Below are 27017 nucleotides of genomic sequence, written 5' to 3'. Positions count from 1 at the left end.
CACCAGGCCCACCTCCAACACTGGGCATCACATTTCAATATGAGATTTGGAGGGGGCACACATCCTTACTATATCAGAATCCAAGCTTTAGGACACTCTCCCTACAAATTTAGTAGGTATGTTGTTCTTGAGGGCATAAGCTTCAGAGTCAGCCTGTCTAGATTCAAAACCCGGCTCAGATGCTCCCCCACTGTGTAACTTTGGGCAAATTGTTTTATAATCTCTCCAAGCCTCATTTCTCTCAGCTGTAAGATGGAAATAATCGCAGTGCCCACTGTAAGTCTCATGATGAAAGGAGAGACTTGGCACAGTGCCTAGCACATAATAAACACTCCATAAATGTTAACTACTATTATTGTTTTATTTTTTGGTGCATCCTTGCTTTTTCCTTCCTAGCTCTAGGGGGGACAAGGTGATATTGGAAGGATCGTGGGTTGGGAGACAGATTAAGTGAGTTTAAATCCTGGCCTTAAGCCATTTATTAGTGCTGTGGCTCTGGGCAAATCACTTAACCTCTCTGGACTTACTCTCACATCTATGAAGCCAGGATGTCACTCCTGACTAACAGAAGTGTTATAAGAATTAGAAATAGGCTGGGTATGCTGGCTCACACCTGTAATCCCAGCCCTTTGGGAGGCTAAGGTGGGAGGATAACTTGAGGTCAGGAGTTGGAAACCAGCCTGGGCAACATAACAGGACCCCATTTTTACAAAAAAAAAGTAATAGTAATAATTAAAAATTAGCCAAGAGTGGTGGTGCACACCTGTAGTCCCAGCTCTTCGGGAGGCTGAGGTGGGAGGATCCCTTGAGCCCAGAAGTTTAAGGCTGCAGTGAGCTCTGATTATGCCACTGCATGATGGAGTGAGATCCTGTCTGTCTCTTAAAGGAAAAAAAAAAAAAGGATTAGAAATAATCCTCACAGGATATGGAGAAAAGGGAACTCATACATTGTTGGTGGAAATTAAATTAATTCCACTTATAGCCAATAAATTTATACAAATTATATACAAAAATAACAAAAAAGAAATAGTTCTCACAAAGAACCTTGCACACTTATTTTGTACAGCACTCTATTGAGTGGGAACGTGTGTCACAATTCATAGACAGGAACTCTCATTACTGTTGTGCCAATGAGTTGTTTCTGTGTGTGTAATATTTTAATAGGATAAGACCATACAGGGGAAGTTAACACATAAGGAAGGAAGCAGATGGTGTGTGTCAGGAACTGAGAAATACTCATGAATTTTTATTCAAATCCACTTCATTCTGGAAAATGTACTTACAATTTTTTAAGGTGCTCCAACTTGAGGAAATCATCATGTTTAATACTAGTGCTGGTTCTTTTTAAAGTTTCACTTGAAGTTTGCCCTAATACCAGGGTATATAAATGTGTCTTGGTTTAATGAAACTGAGTTATTAAGAAGAGTCTTCTCTTATGCTCTCATGGCATAAATAACCTTTCCTCCCTTTCAGGGCCAAATAATTGACTTCCGAGGGCTGCTCACAGATGCCATCAAGGGAGCGACCAGTGAACTTGCCTTGAACACCTTCGACCATAATCCAGACCCCTCAGTAAGTGGCGAAGATGTGACATTCATCTTTCAAATTGCCAACAGCCAGATGAACTCTGGAAATATAATTTTGAGTACAGTGAAACCTTGAGATCAAGTCAAAGGCCGTAGCCACCTGCCATCGTTTGTTTCACCAAGACCTGTGCGTGCCCAGGGTTTCTTCCTAAATTATGAAGCAATATTGTAATGTGAGCCTTTCCACTCCTCTCATCAGGAACGACTGCTGAAACCTCTGAGTGCATTTATTGGCATGAACAGTGAGATGCGAGAATTGGCAGCGGTGGTGAGCCGGGTAAGATCTGATATTCAATTCACAAATTTACGGAGGCGGGCTGGGGCTTGTGGAGCTTTGTGGGCTGCTTCTTTTATTAATAACAATAAATATGATAATTTATTTATAAAGTGCCCCCACTTGCGAAGGCACTCATATTGTTTAGAGGCACAATAATGCATGATAAATAAATTATAGAATCATAAAATTACAATATAAAAAGCCCACCATCTCATGATAGAGGCCAAGAAAACCGAGAGAGAAAAAGACTTAGGAATGAAGGGACAGGTGAAAGGTTTAATAGCAGAGCCAACAGTCAAGGAAAGAAAGCCTCTTAAAGAAGAAAAAAGTATGTCTGCATCTGTTTTAAAAAGTCAGAGCCTAGAAATAGAGATGTCGGAAGTCTGATGATATCATCATTGAAAATCTCCATGAAAAACACAATTAGCAGGAAAGACTTTACCATCCAGACTACGGACTTTTCCAGCTTGCACTATGGAACCAGAAGGCAGGAAGAATAGGCTTTGGAATTAACCGACCTGCCTTTGATTTCTAGATCCTTCTCTTGCTAGCTGTGTGACGTTGGGCAAGTTCCTAGAAAATAAAATAGACCCCTGAGTTACAGGATATTTTTCTAATTTGTAATGCTTCATATTTAATTGAAGACTGAAACCTAGGCAGGCTCAGAGGGGTGTTTAAAATGATCCCAAAAATTCACAGCTCCTCTGAAAAGCTAAGGGCTCCTGAGCTGTCTCTGTTCAGCTCAGCAGTTGTTTCCTGTAGCCTCTTATGTGTCAGGTATGTGCTGCGGGCTGGAGACACAAAGGTGAATGAGTCAGAGCACAGTCCTTGCCCTCACGAGTTTCTCGTCCCAGCGGCAAGGTGCACTTTGAGAGCATGAAGGAGGGAGGGGTGGGGAAAGTGTTAGGAAAGAAGATAGGAAATCGCTAAGGGAAAAAGTGAAAGAGGGAGGCTAGGAGCTATTCTGGGCATAGGCACATCCATGAGAAATTGCAGGTTGTGCACATTTCCCATGGGCCACCTAAGAAGCAGGGAGTGGTGGGGAACCGGTAGAGAGAGGCAGGGCTCCTGAGGAAGGGTACGGTGAGCAGTACCCAGGGCTGAAAACACGCCTATAGAAGAGGGGACGTTAGAAAGGCATCCATCAGAGGATGGGATCATCCCATGTGCTTGTGGATGGCTTGTTCTATGACAGGGAGGTAAATGAATAGCAAAGAAAAGGAGATGGGGTGACCATCTATGAGGTTTTTACCAGTGAGAGGGGATGAGGGACTAAGCCAGGCTGCAATAACCCTAAATTAGTAGTCTCATTACCATTTTTGCAAAAGGCTAACATGACTATGAGGATAGAACTATAGAGTGGAAGTGGCCTGAGATGATTCCATCTGGAATCCTTTCTATAGTAGCATGGGAGGTAGAAAACCTGCTCCTGCCTGAATGCTTACAGTGATAGAGAGCTCACCACCTCATGAGGTAGTCCTGTTGAATTCTGACTGATAACTTTGGATTGATATAAGGAGAAATTGTCAGTTGGGAAATTAAACATTACCTTGTGGAACTCAACTCTAGAAGAGGGCAAGAAATACTGCTGTTATCTATGGATGCCTTGAATACCTAGGTAACTGAATTTTCCTTGTGTTCCAAGATTTCCCTAAGAAAGGACGGTAATAAGAATGTGAATGGCTGGTGGATCTGCATATAGATCCAGGCTCTAAAGGCAGAGTAAGGAAGACTGAGTCCTTTCACTATCATTCCATCCAATAATGGATTATATATATCATGCATGACCAAAGCGCTTGTATAAATACTTTCTCTAGACAAGGTGCAGTAGCTGGCACCTATAATCCTAGCACTTTGGGAGACTGAGGCAGGTAGATCACTTGAGGTCAGGAGTTTGAGACCAGCCTGGCCAACATGGCAAAAACCCATCTCTGCTGAAAATACAGAACATTAGCTGGGCATGGTGGTGCTTGCTGGTAGTCCTAGCTACCTGGGAGGCTGAGGCATGAGAATTGCTTGAACCTGGGAGGCAGAGGTTGCTGCACTGTAGCCTGGATGACAGAGCGAGAATCCATCTCAGAAAAAACAAACAAACAAACAAACAAGAAATTTCTCTAATAAAAGTGAAAGTTGGCTGGGTGCAGTGGCTCACACCTGTAATCTCCTGTAACACTTCGGGAGGCCGAGGCAGAAGGATCACTAGTCCTTGCCCTCAAGAGTTTCTCATCCCAGGGGCAAGGTGCACTTTGAGAACATGAAGGAGGGAGGGGTGGGGAAAGTGTTAGTAAAGAAGATAGGAAATTGCTAAGGGAAAAAGTGGAAGTTTGGATTATCTCCATAATCCAAACATAAAGTGGAATGACATTATTGGACTTGATGCAGCCAAGCAGTTAGTCAAAGAAGCTGTTGTGTTGAGGCTGAGGTGGGAGGATTACTTGAGCCCGGTAGGTTGAGGCTGCAGTGAGTGGTGATCATGCCACTGCCCTCCAGCCTGGGCTACAGAACGAGACCCTGTTTGAAGAAAAATTAAAAATAAAAATGAACTTCCTATGGTGGAGGGAACTGGATGGGTGGAGAGCCGGAGTAGGCACAAACATCTCACCAGCATTTAAAAAATGTATTTGTATTTTTGGACCATGAGCACATATTACTTATTAAAAATTACATAAATATAAGAATAGATTCAGATTTTTTCTGTAGTCACTCAGAATGACTTTGGAAAGAAGGTTTTTCGGGCTTTTTTGATGAAACACTCTAGATATTCAGTTTGCCTGAAACAGCTCCTACTGAGAAAGGCCCCTTAGCGACTGCTCTGAGGCGTCTGGTGAAATTGAAGTTTGGAAACTGTAAATTAGTTATCAGTAAAAGCTACCGTAATTGATTACCCTAGATGGTTGCTACAGGGCTCTACTATAAGAGGGGAAAACTGCAGTTTCACCCAGTTGTTGGCTTCCTTGAATTTTGTAGAAGCAATTGCTCCTGCTGGAAGTAGGGAATGATCGCTAGGGAAAAAAGAGAAATTGGTTTCAGAGGAGCATTATCTCTTTTATGCGACAGATTAAGAAAGTGTTTGTGAGATCAAGGAACAAGAACAAGGCCAGGCACTGGCTAGGAACTATGTTGCACAGTAAAACCTAATGTAAGTTGAAGGCATATTCTGTAGCTTCTTTAATTATGGTTATAAATCGGTATGGTTTGCTATTGACTCAAAACAGGTAGAGTCCATTGTTAGGATATTTTTTTTTCTCCCTGAAAAGTACCATACTGTGTTATCAATGTCTTCTTCAGGGAAAATCATTGAATATTTTCACGGCATGCCTTTGGCGAACTAACCCAAAATTACAAAGTGTGTGTGTGTGTGTGTATAAAATATGAACAGTTTTTATCACCAGCACTTTATATCCTATTGTAAGTCAAGTATTCTGCTGCTCCCAAAGTTATTACAGCTGTAGAGGACAACATCAGTTTTAACAAAATGATCAAATGTGCATTGCAGGACATTTATCTCCATAATCCAAACATAAAGTGGAATGACATTATTGGACTTGATGCAGCCAAGCAGTTAGTCAAAGAAGCTGTTGTGTATCCTATAAGGGTAAGGACGGGAAGCCTCTTGGGGGTTATTTCTGTTCACTATCCATTGGACAAGCTGTATGTCACACACCTATCAGAAAGGGAAGGGCAGGATGATTTTCTGTCCACACGTTAACATTTTGCTTGTGTCACAACACTTTCTCAACCCTGGAGCACCAAAGCCTGGTCCATTCTAGATCATTTAAAATCATGTTACATATTAGTTCAAGACAGGTGTCTGAGCTAAGTGAAACTTTAAGATCTAAGACTATAGTATACATAATTTGTCAGATTGATTCAAATTAGCCTGCTCCCTTAAAAATATTCTTATTGTTGTAGAAATACCTCTGGTAGGGGAGAATCTCTCACTTTGTTTCCACAGATCCTTCCTTTACACTCCCCCCCTCCACCTACCCTCCCCAGGATCATCTGGGGCTTTGCTTCTGGCTGGTTGTGAAGACTGAACAGCCCCTTCCAGGGCAGTGACCAGCAAAGCCAGCCTGTTGTGCTCATTACTTATTACTGACAAATCTCTGTGCAGTTTACAAACTGGGTAGAAAAATAGAAAAACAATACTCTCCATGTTTGATTTACAAATGGGGTGATGAAGAGGTAAGTGAAAACTTAGCTTTTGTTGTATAACAGACCACCCCACAACTTAGTGCCTTAAGACAACAATTTATTTGTTTGTAATTCTGTGGGTAGGCAGTTGGAGCTGGGCTCAGCTGGGCTGGCTCATCTCTTTTCCATGTGGTATTCTTAACTGGGCTCAATCACAGGTCTGAGCCATCAGCCAGAGTAGCAGAAAAGATGGAGAGACTGAAAAGGCTGGGACAAGCAGTACAGCCAAGGTGTCTCTCCATGTGACCTCTCATCCTCTAGCAGGAAAGCCCAGTCCTGTTCACATGGTGGCAGTGGGTTCCCAGAAAGAGGCAAGAAAGGGAAAGTTCTAATTCACAAGCATCTTTCATGCCTCGTATATTTTTCTGCTAGTCTTATATTTTCAAATCTCTTACATTTGCTAATGTCCCACTGGCCAAAGTCACAAGACCAGGCCCAGATTCAAATGTTGGAGAAATAGGCTCCACTCCTTGATGAAAGGAGCTACAAATAATTTATGGCCATTTTTTGTAATTTCCTGCTGTCAGGATTATGAATTTATTTTACTGAATAACCTATTTAGTCTTACCACTGAGCCCATGTGGCCCCTGATTTTTGGATGCTTTCCTCTAACGAGACAAAAATCAATACATTTAGATTCTCTTTTCGCCCTCTTTCTTTCTGTGTTCAGACTTAGGAGTAAGAAATACACTGGTGTTTAGAATTAATAGAAGTTTACTCACCTTTTCCTCTAAGTGGAACTATAGCATAAAACTTTTAAAAAGGATAGAACATCTCATTGAAATTCCCTGGATTTGTTCTCTCCATGGCATTACAAGCTCCAAATGCGTTGAGATTTGACGTCAGGATTAGCAAGAAACTAATAGCTAGTTTTAATTTTACTAATATTCCTTGCCACACCCCTCTCCCGCATTCTTTACCAACCCTTGCCACCCACCTTCCCCAGATTGTTTGAATTTGAACTAATAGGCGAGACTTCCTTGAAGGCTATGCATGTCCTGTTCAGAGTTGGTGTCTCTTAATGCGTTTGCCCCTGAATATTCTCAACTTCCAAAACAGGTTTCACCATAGCTCTGTACTTTATTCAAATAAACCTTTACTAATTGGTTCTAGTATGTATTTTAAAGTTCATACCTGCTTTACAACATTCAAAAGATTGCCAAATGCTCTCCATATAGAAGTTTGGGGAAAACGATGTTATGCATGTAAGAGATAACTGTTTAACAGAGAGGAAGAGTACCTACATATACCTTTCCTTTCCTTAAAAAATTGCTCTTTTAAAAAGTCACAAAAATTAAGTCAGGCATTCTAATCGAGCATGAAAATAAAATTGGGATGAATAAGATCTGTTTATTTAGGTGAGAAGCAGACGACCTTAAGCAAAAAAAGGAGACCTGAATCTCACTCCAGCTTTCCTGGCTTGTCTGTGCTGAGAGTATGCAGGCTGATGTGTCAGCACCAAACCTCATCCTTGTTCCTTGTTTCCATAGTATCCACAGCTATTTACAGGAATTCTTTCCCCCTGGAAAGGACTACTGCTGTACGGCCCTCCAGGTAAACACAGCATCCTATTTTGATGTTGGTGTTAAGTGTGTGTGCAGAGGATGAGTTGTCCCTTCTGTCCTCACTTCAGGACCGGGGCACATGAGAGCTGAGCAGTCACTTCCTTCCTTATGTGTGAAACTGACTTCTGTCTATAAGCAGGGGGATGATGGAGTTGAAATGCCTGCTCATCTTTTACGTGTCTCTCTTTAGGTACAGGAAAGACTTTACTGGCCAAAGCTGTGGCCACTGAATGTAAAACAACCTTCTTTAACATCTCTGCATCCACCATTGTCAGCAAATGGAGAGGGGATTCAGAAAAACTTGTTCGGGTAGGAATTCTTAATTTTGTTTTTAAAAATAAGTTCTAGTGTAATACGGTGGTACAAAATGATGTCAGAGCTTCTTTGCTTTTAGGTGATTTTATGTTAGATTCAATCCTGGATCTTGATTACCAGTAGCTTGGGAAATGGATTGACTATTATCTGTGGAAGTTAATTGTGCCCCCATCAGCAAAACATGATCTCCCTTCCTTTGGGAATTTGATCAACAGCTCTTTTTTGATTCATGCAATTTAGGCATGAAGGCTGGGAAAAAAAATCTCTGACTTGGCATATTTTTTCTTCATTCAAGAAGCATTTATTATTTAACATGTACACTATATTTGGTTAACATTTATTGAGAGGCTACTACTGTATGTTAGTCCCTATGCTAGATACTCTAAGAAAGAATCAAGAAACTTTAACCTTCATTATTCTTTCAGATGTTCTGAGCACCTTTGCTTCCATAGTGCCCATAGCCTGTAAGATTTTTTGCTTTCTTTCTTTTTTTTTTTTTTTTTTTTTCAGAGGAAGTCTTGCTCTTGTCCCCCAGGCTGGAGTGCAATGGTGCCATCTTGGCTCACTGCAACCTCCGCCTTCCAGGTTCAAGCGATTCTCCTGCCTCAGCCTCCCAAGTAGCTGGGATTATAGGTGCCTGCCACCATGCCCAGCTAATTTTTTTTGTATTTTTAGTAGAGACAGGGTTTCACCATGTTGGCCAGGCTGGTCTCAAACTCCTGACCTCAGGTGATCCGCCCACCTCAGCCTCCCAAAGTGCTGGGATTACAGGCATGAGCCACTGCGCCCAGCAATTTTTTGCTTTCTTTCAGAGGTTGTTTCCATCTTTACAATATCACATTTATAGTTGATGTTATATTTTATGTTAGAAAATTGTACTGAATCTTCCAGTGACATTAAGAGCACTTCCATTTATGGTTTAGGTCCTAGTGTAAGAAAGGTCCTTCTTTGAAAACCTGTTAAACTATCACACTCTGTAGAATGGCAGATATGTACTCAATATAAGTGAATATAAAATATTACATGTTTTCTGAAAAGTGATTAACAAGTTATGCTTAAATTACATTCCCTTAGATGACTCTTTCAAAATATGATGGCCTATTTGGAAATCATAATAGAATATGTTTAAAGGATTGACTTACCTAAAATAACCTATTATCTATTACATTGATATCATTTTCAAGTTGCTGCAAATATGTAAGCTTATATAAATTCTTGTTACCCATTCAAGATGGTAATTTGTGGAAACCTACGTTGATATCTTCTATTTCTTTGTTCTTCATCTTGCGTATAACTCAGTGCCAGTTCCTAAGTGGGGCTTGAATTTAGCTACACTTACAGTTATGGCTCCATGTGCTTTTAGTTAGCTGGAGGTTCAGTTACAGTTGGCCCTTGAACAACAGTTGGCCCTTCAACTGCATGGGTCTACTTATATGGGGAATTTTTTTCGACAAAATACAGTATTCACAGGATGCAAAACCCGAGTATATGTGGGTTTCCCAGGATAGACTGTGGGACTCCCCAGTAGCTGAGACTATAGGCACACACCATCAAGCCCAGCTAATTTCTGTATTTTTTGTAGAAACCAGGTTTCACCATGTTGCCCAGGCTCCTCTTGAACTCTTGGGCTCAAGCAATCCTCCTGCCTCGGGCTCCCAAAATGCTGGAATTACAGGCATGAGCCACCATGCCTAGCTTCTCCCTGCCTTTCTAAATACAAGTAGGAACATACTATATGTTCCCTTTTGTACCTGGCTTTTCCCCAAGTTAATATGCACAGATTTTGGTACAGGGAAGGGTGTCGGGAGGAAGAGGGAGAGGATCTGCAACCAATCTCTTCCATATGCCTAGAGATGACTGTAGCTGAAATTCATCTAACTAGAATTCTTATCACCCTGAAGTCTTTTTTTTTTAACGTGTCATTTCTATATGCTGAATAACAACAAACTCTTAAAAGATACCACTCAGAATTAGTTTAGGTTCATCTTCTGTCATGAAAAGCGGTGTTTAGAACCACGAGCACAAGACACTGCAGGGTGCGCGAAGGAGGGTGACATACTCTCAGGACAGGACTTACCTAGGCAGAAGAAGAAACTCAAAAAGTTTATAGTATTCCTAACAAAGACTGAAGTTACATGAATTTTCTGGTTTAATGTCGAATAACCAGAAAAGTCAATTAACAAGAATTCTCCATCCTGTGTGAGCATTGTATTCACTTAAAGTTTTCCTCTGGTTCAGTATTATTTTGTTAGGATTCTAAGAGTGAAGAAAAATCCCGGTGGAGTGGGAGCAAAAAAAATAAATTAAAAAAAAAGGAGTGAGGAAACAATTCCTCTCCCAATTCCTTCCTTCCTACCTGCCTTTCTCTCTCTTTCTTTCTTTCTCTTTCTCTCTCTTTCTTTCTTTCTTTTTCTTTCTTTCTTTCTTTCTTTTCTTTTTCTTTCTTTCTTTTTCTTTCTTTCTTTCCTTCCTGCTTGCTTGCTTGCTTGCTTTTTCTTTCTTTCTTTCTTTCTTTCTTTCTTTCTTTCTTTCTTTCTTTCTTTCTTTCTTTCTTTCTTTCTTTCTTTCTTTTTCTTTCTTTTCTTTCTTTCTTTCTTTTTTCTTTCCTTCCTTCTTTCTTTCTTTCTTTTTCTTTCTTCTTTCTTTCTCTCTCTCTTTGTCTTTCTTTCTCTCTCTCTCTCCCTCTCTCTCTTTCTTTCTTTCTTTCTTTCTTTCTTTCTTTCTTTCTTTCTTTCTTTCTTTCTTTCTTTCTTTCTTTCTTTCTTGTCTTGCTCGGTCGCTCAGGCTGGAGTGCAGTGGTGCATCCTCGGCTAACTGCAACCTCTGTCTCCTGGGTTCAAGCGATTCTCCTACCTCAGCCTCCCGAGTAGCTGGGACTATACACACCCCCACCACGCCTGGCTTTTTTGTATTTTTAGTAGAGACAGGGTTTCATCATATTAGCCAGGCTGATCTCAAACTCCTGACCTTGTGATCTGCCCACCTCGGCCTCCCAAAGTGCTGGGATTACAGGCGTGACCACCATGCTCGGCCTCTTCCTTTCTTTTACTATATATTTTAAAAGTAACTAGCCTTAAAAAAAAAAAAAAAAAGAGTATAAGAGGATGTACAGACTCCTCAGCCCTCTCCCCAGAGGCAACTACTATTAACAGTTGCTACAGCAGCCCTGCAGAACATTTATCTATTATCTACATTAACATCAACAACTGTTTCTTTTGGGTGTTCTGTTTTGTTTTGAGGCAGGGTCTTGCTCTGTCACCGAGGCACCAAAGCCAAAGTGCAGTGACATTATCAGAGCCGACTGCAGCCTCGACCTCCTGGGCTCAAGTAATCTTCCCACCTCAGCCTCCCCAGTAGCTGAGACTATAGGTGCACACCACCAAGCCCAGCTAATTTTTGTATTTTTTGTGGAAACCAGGTTTCACCATGTTGCCCAGGCTCCTCTTGAACTCTTGGGCTCAAGCAATCCTCCCACCTCGGGCTCCCAAAATGCTGGGATTACAGGCATAAGCCACCATGCCTAGCTTCTCCCTGCCTTTCTAAATGCAAGTAGGAACATACTCTATATTTCCTTTTGTACCCAGTTTTTCCCCAACTTAATATATATAACTTGGATATTGTTCCACACTATTATAGATAAAGCATGTTCTTTTATGTCTATATGGTAGTTCGTTGCATAAATGTACCAAAACGTATTTAACCAGTCTTTTCTTGATGGGCCTTTAGGTTGTTTCTAGTCTCTTGCTGTTGTGAACAAAGCTAGAGTGGGCAGTCTTATATGTACACATGTTTTTGCCTATGTAGTGTAGGACAATTTCTATGAAGTAGAATTGCCAAGTCAAAGGGAACAGACATCACCGACTGCCAGATTGCTTTTTGCCAACAGGGTTGTACCCTCTTAGAGTCCCATCAATGCTTCCTGAGTGCATTTGCTTCTCCACACCCTGACCAACACACCAGTATCTTTTACAAAATAAACATTTGTCAATCTAATAGTAAAAAGTAATAGTGTATTTCAGTGATTAAACGTGCATTTCAATATTTCAGTGCTTGAATGTGTATTTCTTTGATTCTGAATGAACTTGAACAACTTTTGAAAGTTTTAGAAAATATTTATATCTTTTTGTGACATGCATTTTTATTTTGGATAATTTAAAAAATAATGCAAGAAGAAACAGATAACCTCTGCTAACCTCAAAGGAGCTCATCTCATTTCCTTTCAGAAATTACATCATTTTCTCTTTATTTTTCGAGCTTTTGGGAAGATCCTCAGCTGGACAATCTTTGTCATGCTGTCAGGCTCCTTACTGTGAAGCTTTCAAAGAAAGCACACCCTTCAGGACCTTCCCCTAAAGCAGAGAAGCTTTTTCTACCATTTGTTTCTCTTTCTATTCCAATTAAAGAGTTATTTATAGGGAACCATTGGGTTATGTTCCTCCCTCCCCTACTAATGTTCGTGCCTTTTAGGAGCTGATCGCTACGGAATAGTTGAGTGGTCTCTTTAGCAAATGCATACATCTGTTGATGCTTACATCTTTCAATGCACCGCCCCCCAGTTGTATGATCTAACTTCCTCCAGGTTCCTCTGAAAATTTTAGACTAATGCTTCCAGAAACACTTACCCATGATTCTGTATATTCCCTGCAAGTGGAATGAGCAATGCAGTGGGCAGTATGAATGCCTAGACTCCAGGCGTGGTTCTCCTTCCAACTGGGTGTGTGGTCTAGCAGAGGTTCTTGGTCTCTTTTCTGCCTTTAGCGAGCACCTTAAAAACATGTATGGGTTTTATATTCTAATATTTCATTTTTCATTGGGTAGACTGCCACTGTTGTAGTCACCCTTAATATCAGGTATATTTGGGCTTCTTTGTGTGTGTGTGACAAGGACAGAAAGTTATTTGCCCTGAATTAGGTGGTCTCCATTGTATCTGGAAGGCATTGTGATGAATGCCCTGGCATTGCCATTGTTCTCTCAGTTCATTAAACTCAGTCAATTGTTCCAATAAAACAGGATTCTGTAAAAGGGAGATGCTGGTGCATGTGCTTGAATGTACTCATGAGCAGTGGGGAAGGTGAGGTATTTCCCATTCGGTGACAGGGAGACCTGTAAGGGATGAGCTGCTGCTGCTCGTGAAAACCACAACCTGACTTTTTCAGAACCCTTTCCCTCTGATTCTGTGATGGTTTGCTAGTGCTAAGTGACATGGAGAATAAATCCCCCATGCCTATTAAAGAATTTCTATTCTTTTCTAAATCTCCACTGTTTTTTCCCATCAACCGGTGAAGGATTGTATATGATGCTCAAGAGATCAGTTTCAGGGTTAAAAAAAAAAGGTTTAGGTTGTTATATTCTATTCATCACCACCACATCTCCCTTTAGAGCTCTTTATTTTGTTTTTATATGTCTGTTCTTTTGCTGGTTGCTTTCCTGTTCTTGTTCAGTCTATAATATTTTATTTTATTCTCAAATAGAACATCGTATTCAGTCGAGAATTGCCTTCTAGTACCTGAGCCTACCAAGCAGCCTTGTTGAGGTAGTGTGGGAAGGCTATGGAGTAATTTGAGGAACACAAAGGGGCTAAATTTGTCAGCCTTGTTACCCATGACAGGAACTCAATCCTTCCCCTGAAATATTTTCTTCTGAGAATAACCTCCTGTTGTTCCCAAAGATTAAGGGAAGAATTATCAAATGATTATACATGTTCCAAGGCTCTTGTGTCCACATGGAACATATTATTGGTAGGGTGTTTCAGGGGTTAACTAGCCGACTGCAAGCTTGGGAACCAAATTTTATCTGAAGCTCTCATATTTATGATTAGTAACCCTGGAGTAACCACCTACTCTCTGCCTCTAATTTTATCAAGTTATAAATGGAAATAATTGGACCATCCAACCCCATGGGGTGGAGGTAGGGAGAAATAATTGTAATGATTATAAAGTTATTGTGAAATAACAGAGTGCAGCATAAATGCTTATTATTACAGTCATTCTAAGTTTTTATTCTCTGGGAGCATCTGAGGACTTTAAGTCTATGAGCTTGAATACTTGCTTGCTTTTCCCCCACCCAGGTGTTATTTGAACTTGCCCGCTACCACGCCCCATCCACGATCTTCCTGGACGAGCTGGAGTCGGTGATGAGTCAGAGAGGCACAGCTCCTGGGTAACAGACAGGGTTGGGGTTTTTGTTGTTATTGTTGCTTTTTTTTTTTTTTTTTTTTTTGTCATCCCTTCTCCCCTCTTGTAAGTGTGTTTGATGGTCGGAAGCCCATCGACATTTACTAGCAGAATAAGCCTATTAATAAGCCCACAAATTTTCTGCAGACACATGGAAAGGTCTTTAAATTAGATCCTGTTAACTGAATAGCTGATTTAAGTAGTTTTTATAACCGGAGGAAATGCCATCCTCCCTTCCCCCGTTCCCCACAGAGTGGTTTTCAGGCCTGAAGATCCTCTAGCCTCAGGATCCCAGGCTGCTGTATCAGTCCTGCTGGCTGAAAATAGCCACTGTGATGGCCTCCTCTGGAGCCAGAGGGGCTGCCCCTGGGGAATGAGGCTTGCCCACTCAGCCACTGTGCAGGACCACGTCTGTACTTCACTCCCGAGAGGCAGTCCTCGGTGTGCGAAGCCTGGGAAAACACCACTTCTCTGTGGTATCAGGTTATGGCTCAGCAGGGCTGACTTTAAATATGTCACATATATTATCTGTAAAGATTGAGTGTCACCGAATGTCCTCAGCAGGAAGGAACACTTCTCAGACTGTAATAAGCCTTCTGTTTGTGCTTCCAAAAGCCTGAGTAGTGTTGTGCTTTTTGTTTATTTGTTTTTAAGATCAGCTTTCTGTCTTGATCAGAGGTATTTTCCACTGAAGCTTTTTACTAAATCTGGCACCCCTGGCTTGAAAAAACAGATCTCTGGGAAATCTCAACACAGCTGCATTTATTAATGACCTTTAATAGTCTATCATCAAGGCAGAAGTAATAGTAATAAAACACAATTAATTAGCTTGTTGGAAGTATAAGTAGAATATAATTTATGAAATTTTACTCATTGGAAGCCATTTACCCGGCAGGGAAAAGCAACCATAAAGATGTACCCAAGTAATCTACGGGATTCATGTAATTGATTGAAACGGGACATTTTCCATGGCTTAACTGGAGCTGGTGCTTGTCAGCCCCAGGCTGGAGCACTCTGCTTTCTATACTAGGCCTGACAGGAGCAGGCAACTGCACAGGCACCCAGATGGGAATGCACCAGCCGACCCTCATAGTCACTCTGCAAAGACCAGGTCTCCGTATGCACTTCTTGTTACACGTGCTTTGTTGATCTCTATCCCCAGTTTCCCACAGCCCTCATCGGGCTAATGTGAAAACTCTTCATCTGTGTGTGCTCCAGGTTCTGCCCTGAATTTCCATTTCCTTCTCTGGGATCAAAGACTCTAAAATTAGAGTCTTCAAAGGGTCAGGAAATAAGGATGGGGGCTCTGAAGACTTCTTGGATCATGTTATGTTAAAGGAATTATAGTTATGGGCAAACGATAATTAAATATGTAGCAAATATATGGGCAAATGCTAATTATATATTCTGCTTATAATATACAATAAACTATACACACACACACACACACACATATATACATACTGAGAGAGGGTCTTCTCTCTTAGGAAAAGGTAGTTGAGTATTAAGGGGCATAGATACTAAAAAACTTACGCCTAGCCAGGCAGCGGTCTTGCGCCTGAGGTCCCAGCTACTCAGGAGGCTGAGGGTGTGAAAGTACTTTCCTGTGTGCTATGTAAGTGAAAGGGATTAGCCTCCATTATGTCATTTTTAAAGAGGTAAATAATGCTGCAGGTAGACACAGTTGGGCTGCATTTAATCTACCAGTGGGACTGTGGACCCTTCAGTTATTTTCTCCAGCTCACTGCCTGCCTTTGGTTTTCTTTCAAATACCATCATTATATTCATTTATTTGCTTTCTATCATGCTCTATGTGAAAATAATAGCGAATTGCTCATTTTCTCTAATTCTAGTATGAATGGCTCCACTGGCCATCAGAACAGAAACTGTTCTACAGTCACAGGGACATTGCTGTGAATGCTGCTCTTGTCATGAGGGCGAAGGCTCTGACACGGGAGAATCATGTCTTCTCTCTCTGTAGGGGAGAACATGAAGGAAGCTTGCGGATGAAGACAGAGTTACTGGTGCAGATGGATGGGCTGGCGCACTCAGAAGATCTTGTGTTTGTTTTAGCAGCTTCTAACCTGCCGTGGTAAGAGACCAAGAGAGTACATTTTGAATACATTTTCAGGAGTCACTAAGTACAAATAACAATTTTATATTGACCACTCCAGGCAAAGCCGTGTTGTTTGGCTGCAGCCCTGGAAGATTAATGTGAAGGCTTTAGTGTTCAGGTCCCCAATCCTTGCCATCTGTACCATGAAAGATCTGCCTTAACAGAGGGAACGCCGGCCAGGGCAACCACTAACAATATTTAAAATGGACATTTCGAGATTAAAGTCAAATTACATAGTATGTTTAAATTAAGTAGGACTTTGGCATAGAACTACAAAATGCTTAAAATCTCCAGGACTCAAATAATATGTTTGAATTTTATAGTATTAAAATTAAGCTTTTTTAAGTTAGGAGGAAAATCTTCTCTTTGATGCTGCACAGTAAATAGAAAGGTAAATAATCTCTAGTGGAAAATATAATCTATTTTCAGAGTCTTATTTAAACCATGTCCCAGAGTGGTTTAAGAACAATTCTAGATGTGGAATTGGGAAATAAGAGATGTTGATTAGGGAAAAACAATATCTACTTGGAGAATATATTTAAAAAATAAGTATAAGCCCTTTATAGTTCTGAGAATGTTTTCACATACATTATTTCTTTCAAACTTCAGGCGAAGCAGGAGATAGATAAAGGGAATGCTGTTCTTCCCATTCTCAGAGGGGCACCAAGGTCAAGAGAGGGCAATCCACCAACATCAACAACTCTTGTAGCCCAGCTGGGACTTGTGACCTCATGCCCCTCACACCCATCCCTTGCTCTACATTCAAAGATGAAAAGAGAAACACTTCGGTAGTGCATGCTAATGATCTGGGACTCCCAAACCAGAAGTCATTGAAAAAAAAATCATAACGTTCATTTGTAATCTGTTATTTTAAATATACTCATAATTTAAACCTAGTTCCACCTCCCCTTGAATCTAGAATACTTTACTTGCTCAGGTGATCAGCATTTTACAATTTAAAGATATAGGAGCTATATACAATAATGTCAAAGTGGAGTCCAAAGAGAGAACCGTCATTGAAATGTGATCATGGAAACTTTTAGGGAAGGAATCTCCTTTTCTTCATCAGTTTAAAACAAGATTGATCATAACCACTGGGGGTGAACATTAGAGTCAGCTGGGGAGGGAGAAAAACTGTAAGTCTTTAGGCATGAATGTGAGAAGGTCTGTGCCCTGGGGAGACCTACATATTTTCTGGATGAATAGAGGACCTTCTACCCCCAGTGAATACCTAGGAATTTGTTGAGAAAGTTATTGTGCTGCTTCAATTTTCCTAAGCCCAAATAAAATGCTTCACAGAGGTCAAAAAACCAGAAACAAAGCAAAAAACAAATAAAAACTGAATAAGCTTAGAAGGGCTTTTCCAAAAATTTGCTTCTCAATGTGTCATTGGCAAATACACATGTGCTTTTGAGCTTATGTTCCTTATATCATCGATTGCATCATTATAATGTGCCTTAAAACCAGTATGTTCTATCTCATATATCCTGAGCATTGTTAGGATTTAAAAAAATGTTTTATTATAAAAAATTCCAAAAAACACTAAGGAAAGGAAAAAAGCAGAATAAACCCACCATCTCCCCGTTTTAATAACTAACACCATCTTGCTCAATTTACTTCATCTATTCCAGCACCACCCCCTGCCACTTCTTTGCTGCAATATCTTAAATCATATTCAACTATAATGTTATTTCTCAAGTGTACATGTCGAAGAAAAATAAGGACTTTTTTTTTTACATTACTACAAAGTCATTATCACCCTAACATAATTAACAGTGATTCTTTACTCTTTATATTCAGATTTCCCAATTTGTTTCAAAACTCTCTTTACCATTGACTTACTGAACTGGTATCCAAACAAGGTTTGTACTGTGTAACTGGTCATTCCCTTAAGTTGTTTTTAATCTAGAACAGACTGCCTCTTTTTTTTCTTTTTCTTTTTGAGATGGAGTCTTGCTCTGTCATCCAGGCTGGAGTGCAGCGGCGCGATCTCGGCTCACCGCAACCTCTGCCTCCCGGGTTCAAGCCATTCTCCTGCCTCAGCCTCCCAGGTAGCTGGGACTACAGGCACCCACCACCACGCCCGGCTAATTTTTTTGTATTTTTAGTACAGATGGGGTTTCACCATGCTGGCCAGGCTAGTCTCGAACTTCTGACCTCAAATCAGAACATCCGCCCGCCTCAGTCTCTCTTTTTTTTTTTCTTTTCCTCCACTTGCCATTGACTTATTGCCTGCCAGAGGGATTGCCTTGCAGGATGTCCACACTTTGTGGATTAGGCTCGTTGTATCCTCATGGTAGTAGGGTTGTTCTTACTCCTGTAATTAGACTAAAGGTTTGATTATTTATATTCAGGGTCAATAGAATTTTTTGGCAAACATACTTCATAGGCGATGCTGTGCACATCACATTGCATTATACCTAGACGTATGTGATGTCTTGTTGCTCCACTTTTAGTGATGCTAAGATTGACCGTTGGGTTCAGGTGTGTCAGCCTGGTTCCTTGCCTGCACAGCTCCCATCAATGGTGTTAGCATCCACTGATGACCTCTGCCTGAATCAGTTATTTCACCAGGGGTACAAGTCTATCATTTCTTCTGATCAACAGCTGGAAGTATTCTTGATAATAGAACTTTCTCTCTTCCAGTAAGGTTATTTGGTAACCCTGAAATGTAGTTCATACTAGAAAAGCAGGATTTTTTCTCTGTTTTAGTCATGGGTTGATGCCACAGCGACCTTCAGTGGCGACCAATGAGTCAGCCATCAGCTTCTTTCTCTCTTTCACTACAAGCTCATGACTTGTTTGGTACAACCCCATTAGTTTTGTTTTTTCCCCCCTAAAATTTTATTGAGATATAACTCACATACCACCCAATTCACCCATTTAGAGTATACGATTCAATGGTTTTGAGTATATTTAGGGTTGTGCAACTACCACCACAATCCATTTTAGAACATTTTTCTTTACCCCAAAAAGAAACCCTGTACTTGTTAGCAACCATCCCATTTCCCCTATGCCCACCTCAGCATTAGGCAATCACTGATCTGCTTTATGTTCTTGTAGATTTGCCTGTTCTTATACCTATGAGTAGAATTATTGGGTCATACGGCCACTCTACGTTTGATTATTTGAGGAACGGCCCAACTGTTTTCCAAAAATGTTGCACCATTTCACATGAAGCAAATTCACATTTCACAAGCAAAGGATGAGAGTTCCGATTTCTCCACAACCTTGTCAACACTTGTTATTATATGTCTCTTTTATTGTAGCCATCTGAGTGGATGAGAAATGGTTTTGATTTGCATTTCTCTGACAGATGATACTGTGCATCTTTTCATGTCCTTATTGGCCAGTTGCATATCTTCTTGGGAGAACTGTCTTTTCAAATCCTTTGTTCACTTAAAAATTTTTCTTTTTATTATTGAGTTATAAGACTTTTAAAATATATTCCAGATACATGCCCTCTATTGGATATATGATTTGTAAATGATTTCTCCCATTCTGTAGCCCGCCCTTCCTCCTTCCCTCCTTCCCTCCTTCCTTCCTTCCTTCCTTCCTTCCTTCCTTCCTTCCTTCCTTCCTTCCTTCCTTCCTTCCTTCCTCTTCTTTCTTTTCCTCCTTCCCTCCATCACTTTGTCCCTCCCTCTTCCTCTCTATCCGTCACTTTCTTTCTCTCTTCCTTCCTTTCTGAACTTTTTTATTCCTTTTTTTTCTCTCTGCCTTGCTAAACTTCCCATGTGTGTCCCATTTCCCAAGCCTGGGGACCTTTCAGAAGACCCTGTACCTGGTTATTCGACAGTGGCACTGTCTAATAGAAATATAATAGAAATGTATTGTGAGGCACATGCATACTTTTAGGTTTTCTAGTAGCCACATTTTTTTAAAAAAAGTAAAAAGAAATAGGTGAAATTAATGCTAATAACATGTTTTACTTAACACAGTATTTTCAAAACATTATTTTAATATCAGTATAAAAATTATCGTGATATTGTAGTTTCTTTTTTCATACTAAATTGGAGAAATCCAGCATATATTTTACACTTACATCACACCTTAATTTGGAATAACTGAGTTTCAGTACCCAAAAGCCACATGTGGCTGGTGCTACCATATGAGAGAGTACAGATCCAGAGACTCATTTGTCTCCCTCATGCTGCTATGGCAGAAATGGACAATTGCCTCCCAACATTTATTTCACCCTTGGAATTTAAGAATAGAACTTCAACTTGGGGGTTCTGTTCCTTAGTCTTCCCCTACTGTTAGGCGTGGTCAAGGCCAGGTTTCCTTCTTATTTGTGCAGGATGACTCAGGTCCATTATGTACATTTTGCTTCTGGAATCAGCCATTTATTCGTGAAGCTCTGGTGCCTTTAGTGGGAAATGATATTAATATTCAGAGATCACAGTCTCACAACTAGGCCTTTTGATACAGAGCTAGGAAATACATATCCTTAACAAGAGGCAAATAATGAGTCCATGTTAGTATTTCCCATTCAAATTTAGGATTAATATATTTGATTTTATATTTGTATCTTTTCTCTAATTGTGAAAATCTCAGTTCTTAGCATTAATATAATTAATATTCACTTTATCCCAATATGTACAAATACTGCATATGTGTATATATCAGAGTTTCTCAGTAATAGCACCAATACTATCTTGACAGTGACATTCTGACATAGAAAACGGTACTGACCTGGCCTAACTAAGATGAAAGAGCTAATGTGGGATTTCTCAACCTCAGAGCTACTGACATTTTCAGGCCAGATAATTCTTTGTGGTGGGACTGTCCTGTGCATTGATGATGTTTAGCAGCATCTCTGGCCCACTATCCACTAGATGCCAGTAGCACCTCCTCCCCAGCAGTTGTGACAACCAAAATATGTCTTTAGACATTGCCATATGTTTCCTTGTAGACAAAATCACCCCCAATTGAGGACCACTGGACTCATCTAAGGATTTGATAAACATCACATAGAGACAAGCTGACACATATTCCACAGCTAAACTTACAAGGTTTTTTTTAAAAAACAAAAAACAAAAAACATAAAATAACTGAACTTGGTTTTCTTACACAAAGCATAGCTTATTACATAAATTTTTCTTTGTCTTGATTTTATCTTAACAAAATATCCTGCCAATCTTTCCAAATAAGTACATGAAGTTCTTCCTTGCTCTCTTTATAGCTGCGCAGGACTCCATTTTGTGTATATAATAATTTATCCCACTAGCCACCTAATGATAGCCATTTGGGTTAATCTTACTCTTTAGCTATTAAAAAGAATGCTGCGGCGAGCAGCAGTGTGGAGACCACACTTTGTGTATTTGCTAGTGTATCTTTGGGGCAGGTTCCTTGAAGTAGATTTTGCTGGGTCAAAGGGCTAATGTGCATGAAAGTATGGTAGAGCCTGCCAAGTTTCCCCCCCGCAGAGGTTGTACCACTTTGTATTCCCACTAGTGTCCTGCTTTCATTACTTAACATGACAGTAAGAACATTTCTAATGTCATTAAATCATCCTTGAAAGTTAGATTTTGTAATGGCTGACCAAAATTCTCACACACGAATATACCATCATTTCATTAATAATTCCTTCCCTGTTGAACATACATGGTGATCTCAAACTTTCTCTGTTAGAAATAACACTGAAATGAATTTCCTCGCCAAAAAATCTTTGACTAAAGTTCTGGTTGTTTCCTTAGAACAGATTTCTGGAAATCAGGTTACTGTAGCAGAGGGTTTAGACATTTCTTAAGTCCCTTGTGACGTACTGCTGAAGTCCTTCTATGAGAAAATAGTGTATTTTTTAGCAAGAATGTTGGGACAGATCTTTTTCTTGGCTTCAGGGTCTTAGATGAGGGAATAGACTTATCTGATTCAAGCAGTCTGTCCTTCTAGGGGAAATAACTAAATCATACCAAGTGATGTAAAGACCCAGTCTTAAAATCCCCAAAGAAATTCCTTACAGTTAGTGGCAGTTCTCATCTATTGCATCTTCTGGGGCACTAGGCTATTCTTTACTGCTGGTTAATTTACCACCATTTTCTCTAGACACATCGATTCTGTCTCAAAGGGGCAATCATTTTCTCCCTTCCCAGCAGTGACAGGTGTGCAGCCTTTGTTTATTCAGCGCTTCTCCTCCAAACAGCACCTTCCCTAGTCTAGTCACAGACAGGACCAGAAGAAAGAACAGCTCATGTGTGTGAATTGATGTATAAACAAGCAAGAAGAGGAATAACAAATGCTGCAGCTTTAATATTACCGCTTAAAATAATAGCCATGTAAGAAATGTAGTAAACACAGTTAGGACTAATTTGACGTGCCTTGATTGTTGAGTATTCACAAACTCAAGCCTAAGAGTCAGGAAACAAAATACTAAACAGGCGCATTAAGGCAAATGTCATCTTTAAATGCCTCTATAACTCTCTGGGAGCTTGTACAAATAAGGTGTGAAGACTGAATGTATGAAGCATGCTGAAACTCATGTTTTCCTTGTTGTTTGTAAAAGGGCTATAAATCCCAGCAACTCTCTTAAAAATCAAATAGCTGGTATACCAAGCTCTGGATTTAAAAATCCCTAACATTTAGAAGAAAACTTAAGATCTAAGAGATGATTTCATTTAGAATAAAATGGTCCTGATTCACTTGCAGGGAAAATCAGCAAGGAAAAGAGCTGTCAGTCAGCAGTGGCTCACCTATGCCATCGCCTGGTGACTTCAACTTATTTTTTCAGCCAAATTTGAAACCCGTCGGGGCAATTGCTAACAGGGATGTCTTTCTGTTATCTATGTTAACCTACTTCTTCCCATATGAAGCCTCTCCTGCTGCTGTAACATTGCTATAGCAATGCATGCATGTGATTGGAGGGATCAGGAGATGTAACCTTTGTTCTTTCCATAGTAACCACATTCATTTCTGGGCTTCAGGGAGAAGCTGTCCTCCCTGCCTTCTAGCCTTGATTGTGCCTTGACTAGATCAACATTTTCCCAAAAGCAGTCTGCCACAGGTCAGCAAGCATTTTGCAAAAAACGAGATCTAGTGGCCTGGTATGTTCAGGAGATGCCAAGTTAAAGATAGTTCAACTGGTTTTCCCCAGCAGCATTGCTCAGTGTCTTTAAAATACGATTGTGGGCCAGGTGCAGTGGCTCATGCCTGTAATCCCAGCACTTTGGGAGGCTGAGGTAGGCAGATCACTTGAGGTCAGGTGTTCAAGACCTGCCTGGCCAACATGGTGAAACCCCACCTCTACTAAAAATACAAAAATTACCCAGGCGTGGTGGCGCGTGCCTGTAATCCCAGCTACTCAGGAGGCTGAGGCAGGAGAATGGCTTGAACCCGGGAGGTGGAGGTTGCAGTGAGTTTAGATTGCACCACTGCACTCCAGCCTGGGCAACAAAGCAAGACTCTGTCTCAAAAAAACAAAAACAAAAACAAACAAACAAACAAACAAATACTATTGTGGCTCTGCCTCTGGGCTTTTGCACTCACTCTTAGACCTGAGTCCACAATCTGGAATGCAGTGGCACCCCCACCACCATCCCGCTCCCCTTCAGATACCTGCAGGGCTCTGTCGGTCACCTTCAGGTGCCTGCTCTGATGCCATCCACTCAGCATCCTACCAACATGGCACAAGTATACATATGTAACAAACCTGCACGTTATGCACGTGTACCCTAGAACTTAAAGTATAATAATAATAAAAAAAAAAGAATTGCAGCCCCAGCCCCAGCTCCCTATGCTGTGTTCTTGCTTTGTGTTTCCTCTGTGCTTTCACCAGAAGTGATACTAATTTGGAATTAATGGCGCTTAAGCTTTACAGCCCCTTGATTTCCTGGGACTCTTCCTTGGCTCATGGAGAGTCCCCAGCAATGTCCTCATAGTCCTTTGTTTTTGTAAAATTTGTGAAATTTTATTGCTGGAACTGCTTTTGCAAAAATTTTATAACAGTGAGAAGATTATGGCAGTGAAAGAGATCTGATCTAACCTCCATCTTGCCTTTAATCATTCCTGGGCTCAAGCCAAGCTAACTTTGGGAGACATTTCATTTATAGTTTCAATGATCATAACCCTTTTTGAAAACTATATGGCCTTCCTAAAGCCTGGAAGACCACCAGGTTAGGAGGATGAGAGAAGTCTGAAGTCGGTTAAGTTGTTACCAGCCATTATTCTGGAGGTCACAAAATCTTCAACTTCCCCAGTTACTCCTGTAGATAACATCACTATTGTAGAACCTAACTAAGGTTGGCCTTTAGCGATGTCTTTTAAAGTTTTTGCATTTCTGATGACGTATGGCTCCACCTGAACCCACCATCCAGTCCTGTGGCCACCCCCAGAAGAAGACCACTTTCCATACTCCCATTCACTTGCCCACCTTGGAAAAGCCTAGCCTCCAAAATTTGGGGGAGATTGATTTGAGTAATGACTCCATTTCCCATGTGGCTTGTGTTTATTCAACTCTTTTTGTATTGCAAAACATAAATAAATAAACAAATAAATAAATAAATAAAAGATACTATTTGCAGGCTTGGCATGGTGGCTCATGCTTGTAATCCCAGTGTTTTGTGAGACCGAGGCAGGAGGATTGCTTGAGGCCAGCATGGACAACATAGCAAGACCTTGTTTCTACAACAAAAATTGTTAAAAAATCAGCCAGGCGTGGTTGTGTATGCCTGTAGTCCCAGCCACTCAAGAGGCTGAGGCAGGAGAATTGCTTGAGCCCAGAAGTTTGAGGCTGAAGTGATCTATGATCACACCACTGCACTCCAGCCTGGGCAACAGAGCTGCAACACCCTGTCTCTGAAACAAACAAACAAACAAAAAAACCATGCTATTGTGCTTTGTGACTCCTATGAAAGATAAGATAAAGCAGTACTTTCCACACTTATCTGATCCCACTCCTTTCCTCAAGGAGCATCTCATAAGACCAGTGTTCCATCTGAAAACCTTTTGGAAGACATTAGTTTATATTACCTCACCCTGATCTGATGAATGCATTTTTCATGGCAATTGCATTCAGTCCTGCCTGTAGGTTTTTTTTGTTTTTTGTTTTTTGTTTTTTTTTGGAGACGGAGTCTTGCTCTGTCCCCCAGGCTGGAGTGCCACGATCTCAGCTCACTGTAATCTCTGCTTCCCGGATTCAAGCAATTCTCTTCCTCAGCCTCCCAAGTAGCTGGGATTACAGGTGCCCACCACCATGCCCAGCTAATTTTTTGTATTTTTAGTAAAGGCAGGGTTTCACCATCTTGGCCAGGCTGGTCTTGAACTCCTGACCTCGTGATCCACCTGCCTCGGCCCTCCCAAAGTGCTGGGATTACAGGCGTGAGCCACTGCGCTCCACCTGCTTTTCACCTTTAGTAGTATTTTTGTGCCTACTAGTGGTCAAATCATTTTGCTTGGAATTACTTATGTACAAAACTTCACTATCCCATGCAATAATATCAAGCCCATGATCTTCCATGGGTGTTTTATGGGTGAAACCCATATGACCAGGAAAGAAGTACACTGTGCGGGATTTGGTAAGTCTAGTGGGGCAGGCACATGATGACTAGCAGGAGGTTACTAAGCAGTAACCTTGCTCTTACTTCGTTCACACCTTACTGTTTGTTTGATCTCATCAGACAAAAACAACTTTCTACCTGGTTATTCTGGCATTACCTTTTCTTCTTAACAGGGTGTAGGTTGACATGCGAATCATACATTTCAAACCAAATTTAAAGCATTATAAAATTATTATAACCATTTTGTAGAAAATCTGAGAACTAGAAAAAAATACTTCTGATTTCACCACTGTGACTCAAGTATTACCATCTTTGTATCTACCCTTCTGGGGAAAATGGTTTAGTTATTTATCATCTTTTGCTTCCATATCCTTCTCTAGTAATTTTTTTTGTTCCCAAGAGAAAAACGGTTTTTACTCTTTTGGTTGTTTAGAAAAGTAATACTTGTTTATTATAAAAATCATAATTTATATGCTTTATTATTGTTTGAAAGCGAATAGTCTTCACAATAGCAAAGACATGGAATCAACCTAAATGCCCATCAATGATAGACTGGATAAAGAAAATGTGGTACATATACACCATGGAATACTATGCAGCCATAAAAAGAACGAGATCATGTCTTTTGCGGGAGCATGGATGAAGCCGAAGGCCATCATCCATAGCAAACTAACACAGGAACAGAAAACTAAATACCTCATGTTCTCACTTGTGAGAGCTAAATGATGAGAACTCATGGACATAAGGAGGGGAACAACAGACACTGAGGCCTACCTGAGGGTGGAGGGTGGGAGGTGGGAGAGGAGCAGAAAATAATAGTTATTGGGTACTGGGCTTTGTACCTGAGTGATGAAATAATCTGTACAGCAAACCTCCGTGACATAAGTTTACCTATATAACAAACCTGTACATGTACCCCTGAACCTAAAATAAAAGTTTAAAAAAGTGAATAGTCCCCTGTAACTATACCCTGGAAAATGATGTAAGCCTCTTCAGACTCTTTTACGTATGTGTGTGTAGAGCACATACACGGAGCAACAAAAATGTGTTGTCCTGTAGATACAAGTCATATTTGTTCTATGGCCTGTTTTCTTTCCTTCATTTAATCTATTGTGGACAACTTTGAAAACCTGCCTAATCCCACATAAAACTCTATTGTATGTGTGTACCATAATGTATTTGACTTTTCTTTTTCTTGAGCATTTTTAATCTGGTACCAGCCTGTTGAACCACACCTTTTCCCACTATCATGACTCAGTGCCCTGCTGGGTCCCACGGACACTCTAAGGTTGGGGGG

At 40.6% G+C, this 27017-nt stretch overlaps 1 protein-coding gene across 8 annotated transcripts in view; it reads left to right on the top strand.

Moving 5' to 3' along the window:
* The window catches only part of KATNAL2 (katanin catalytic subunit A1 like 2), a 167000-nt gene that overhangs the window by 126043 nt on the left and 13940 nt on the right, over nucleotides 1-27017 (top strand). For 6 of the 8 annotated variants that reach the window (XM_074022382.1, XM_074022385.1, XM_074022383.1 and 3 more), the window contains 7 exons: nucleotides 1474-1572; nucleotides 1786-1863; nucleotides 5360-5458; nucleotides 7548-7611; nucleotides 7813-7931; nucleotides 14005-14096; nucleotides 16092-16202. In XM_074022382.1, coding sequence (XP_073878483.1) covers nucleotides 1474-1572; nucleotides 1786-1863; nucleotides 5360-5458; nucleotides 7548-7611; nucleotides 7813-7931; nucleotides 14005-14096; nucleotides 16092-16202 — 662 coding nt within the window. Of the gene's footprint in view, nucleotides 1-1473; nucleotides 1573-1785; nucleotides 1864-5359; nucleotides 5459-7547; nucleotides 7612-7812; nucleotides 7932-14004; nucleotides 14097-16091; nucleotides 16203-16835; nucleotides 17001-27017 lie in introns of those variants that run through there. The other 2 variants (XM_074022384.1, XM_045377721.2) reach the window with 2 other exon arrangements.

This window comes from Macaca fascicularis, chromosome 18 (assembly GCF_037993035.2).
Source record: "Macaca fascicularis isolate 582-1 chromosome 18, T2T-MFA8v1.1".
In the NCBI taxonomy this organism is placed as follows: domain Eukaryota; kingdom Metazoa; phylum Chordata; class Mammalia; order Primates; family Cercopithecidae; genus Macaca; species Macaca fascicularis.
This window is presented reverse-complemented; position numbering and strand designations above follow the sequence as displayed.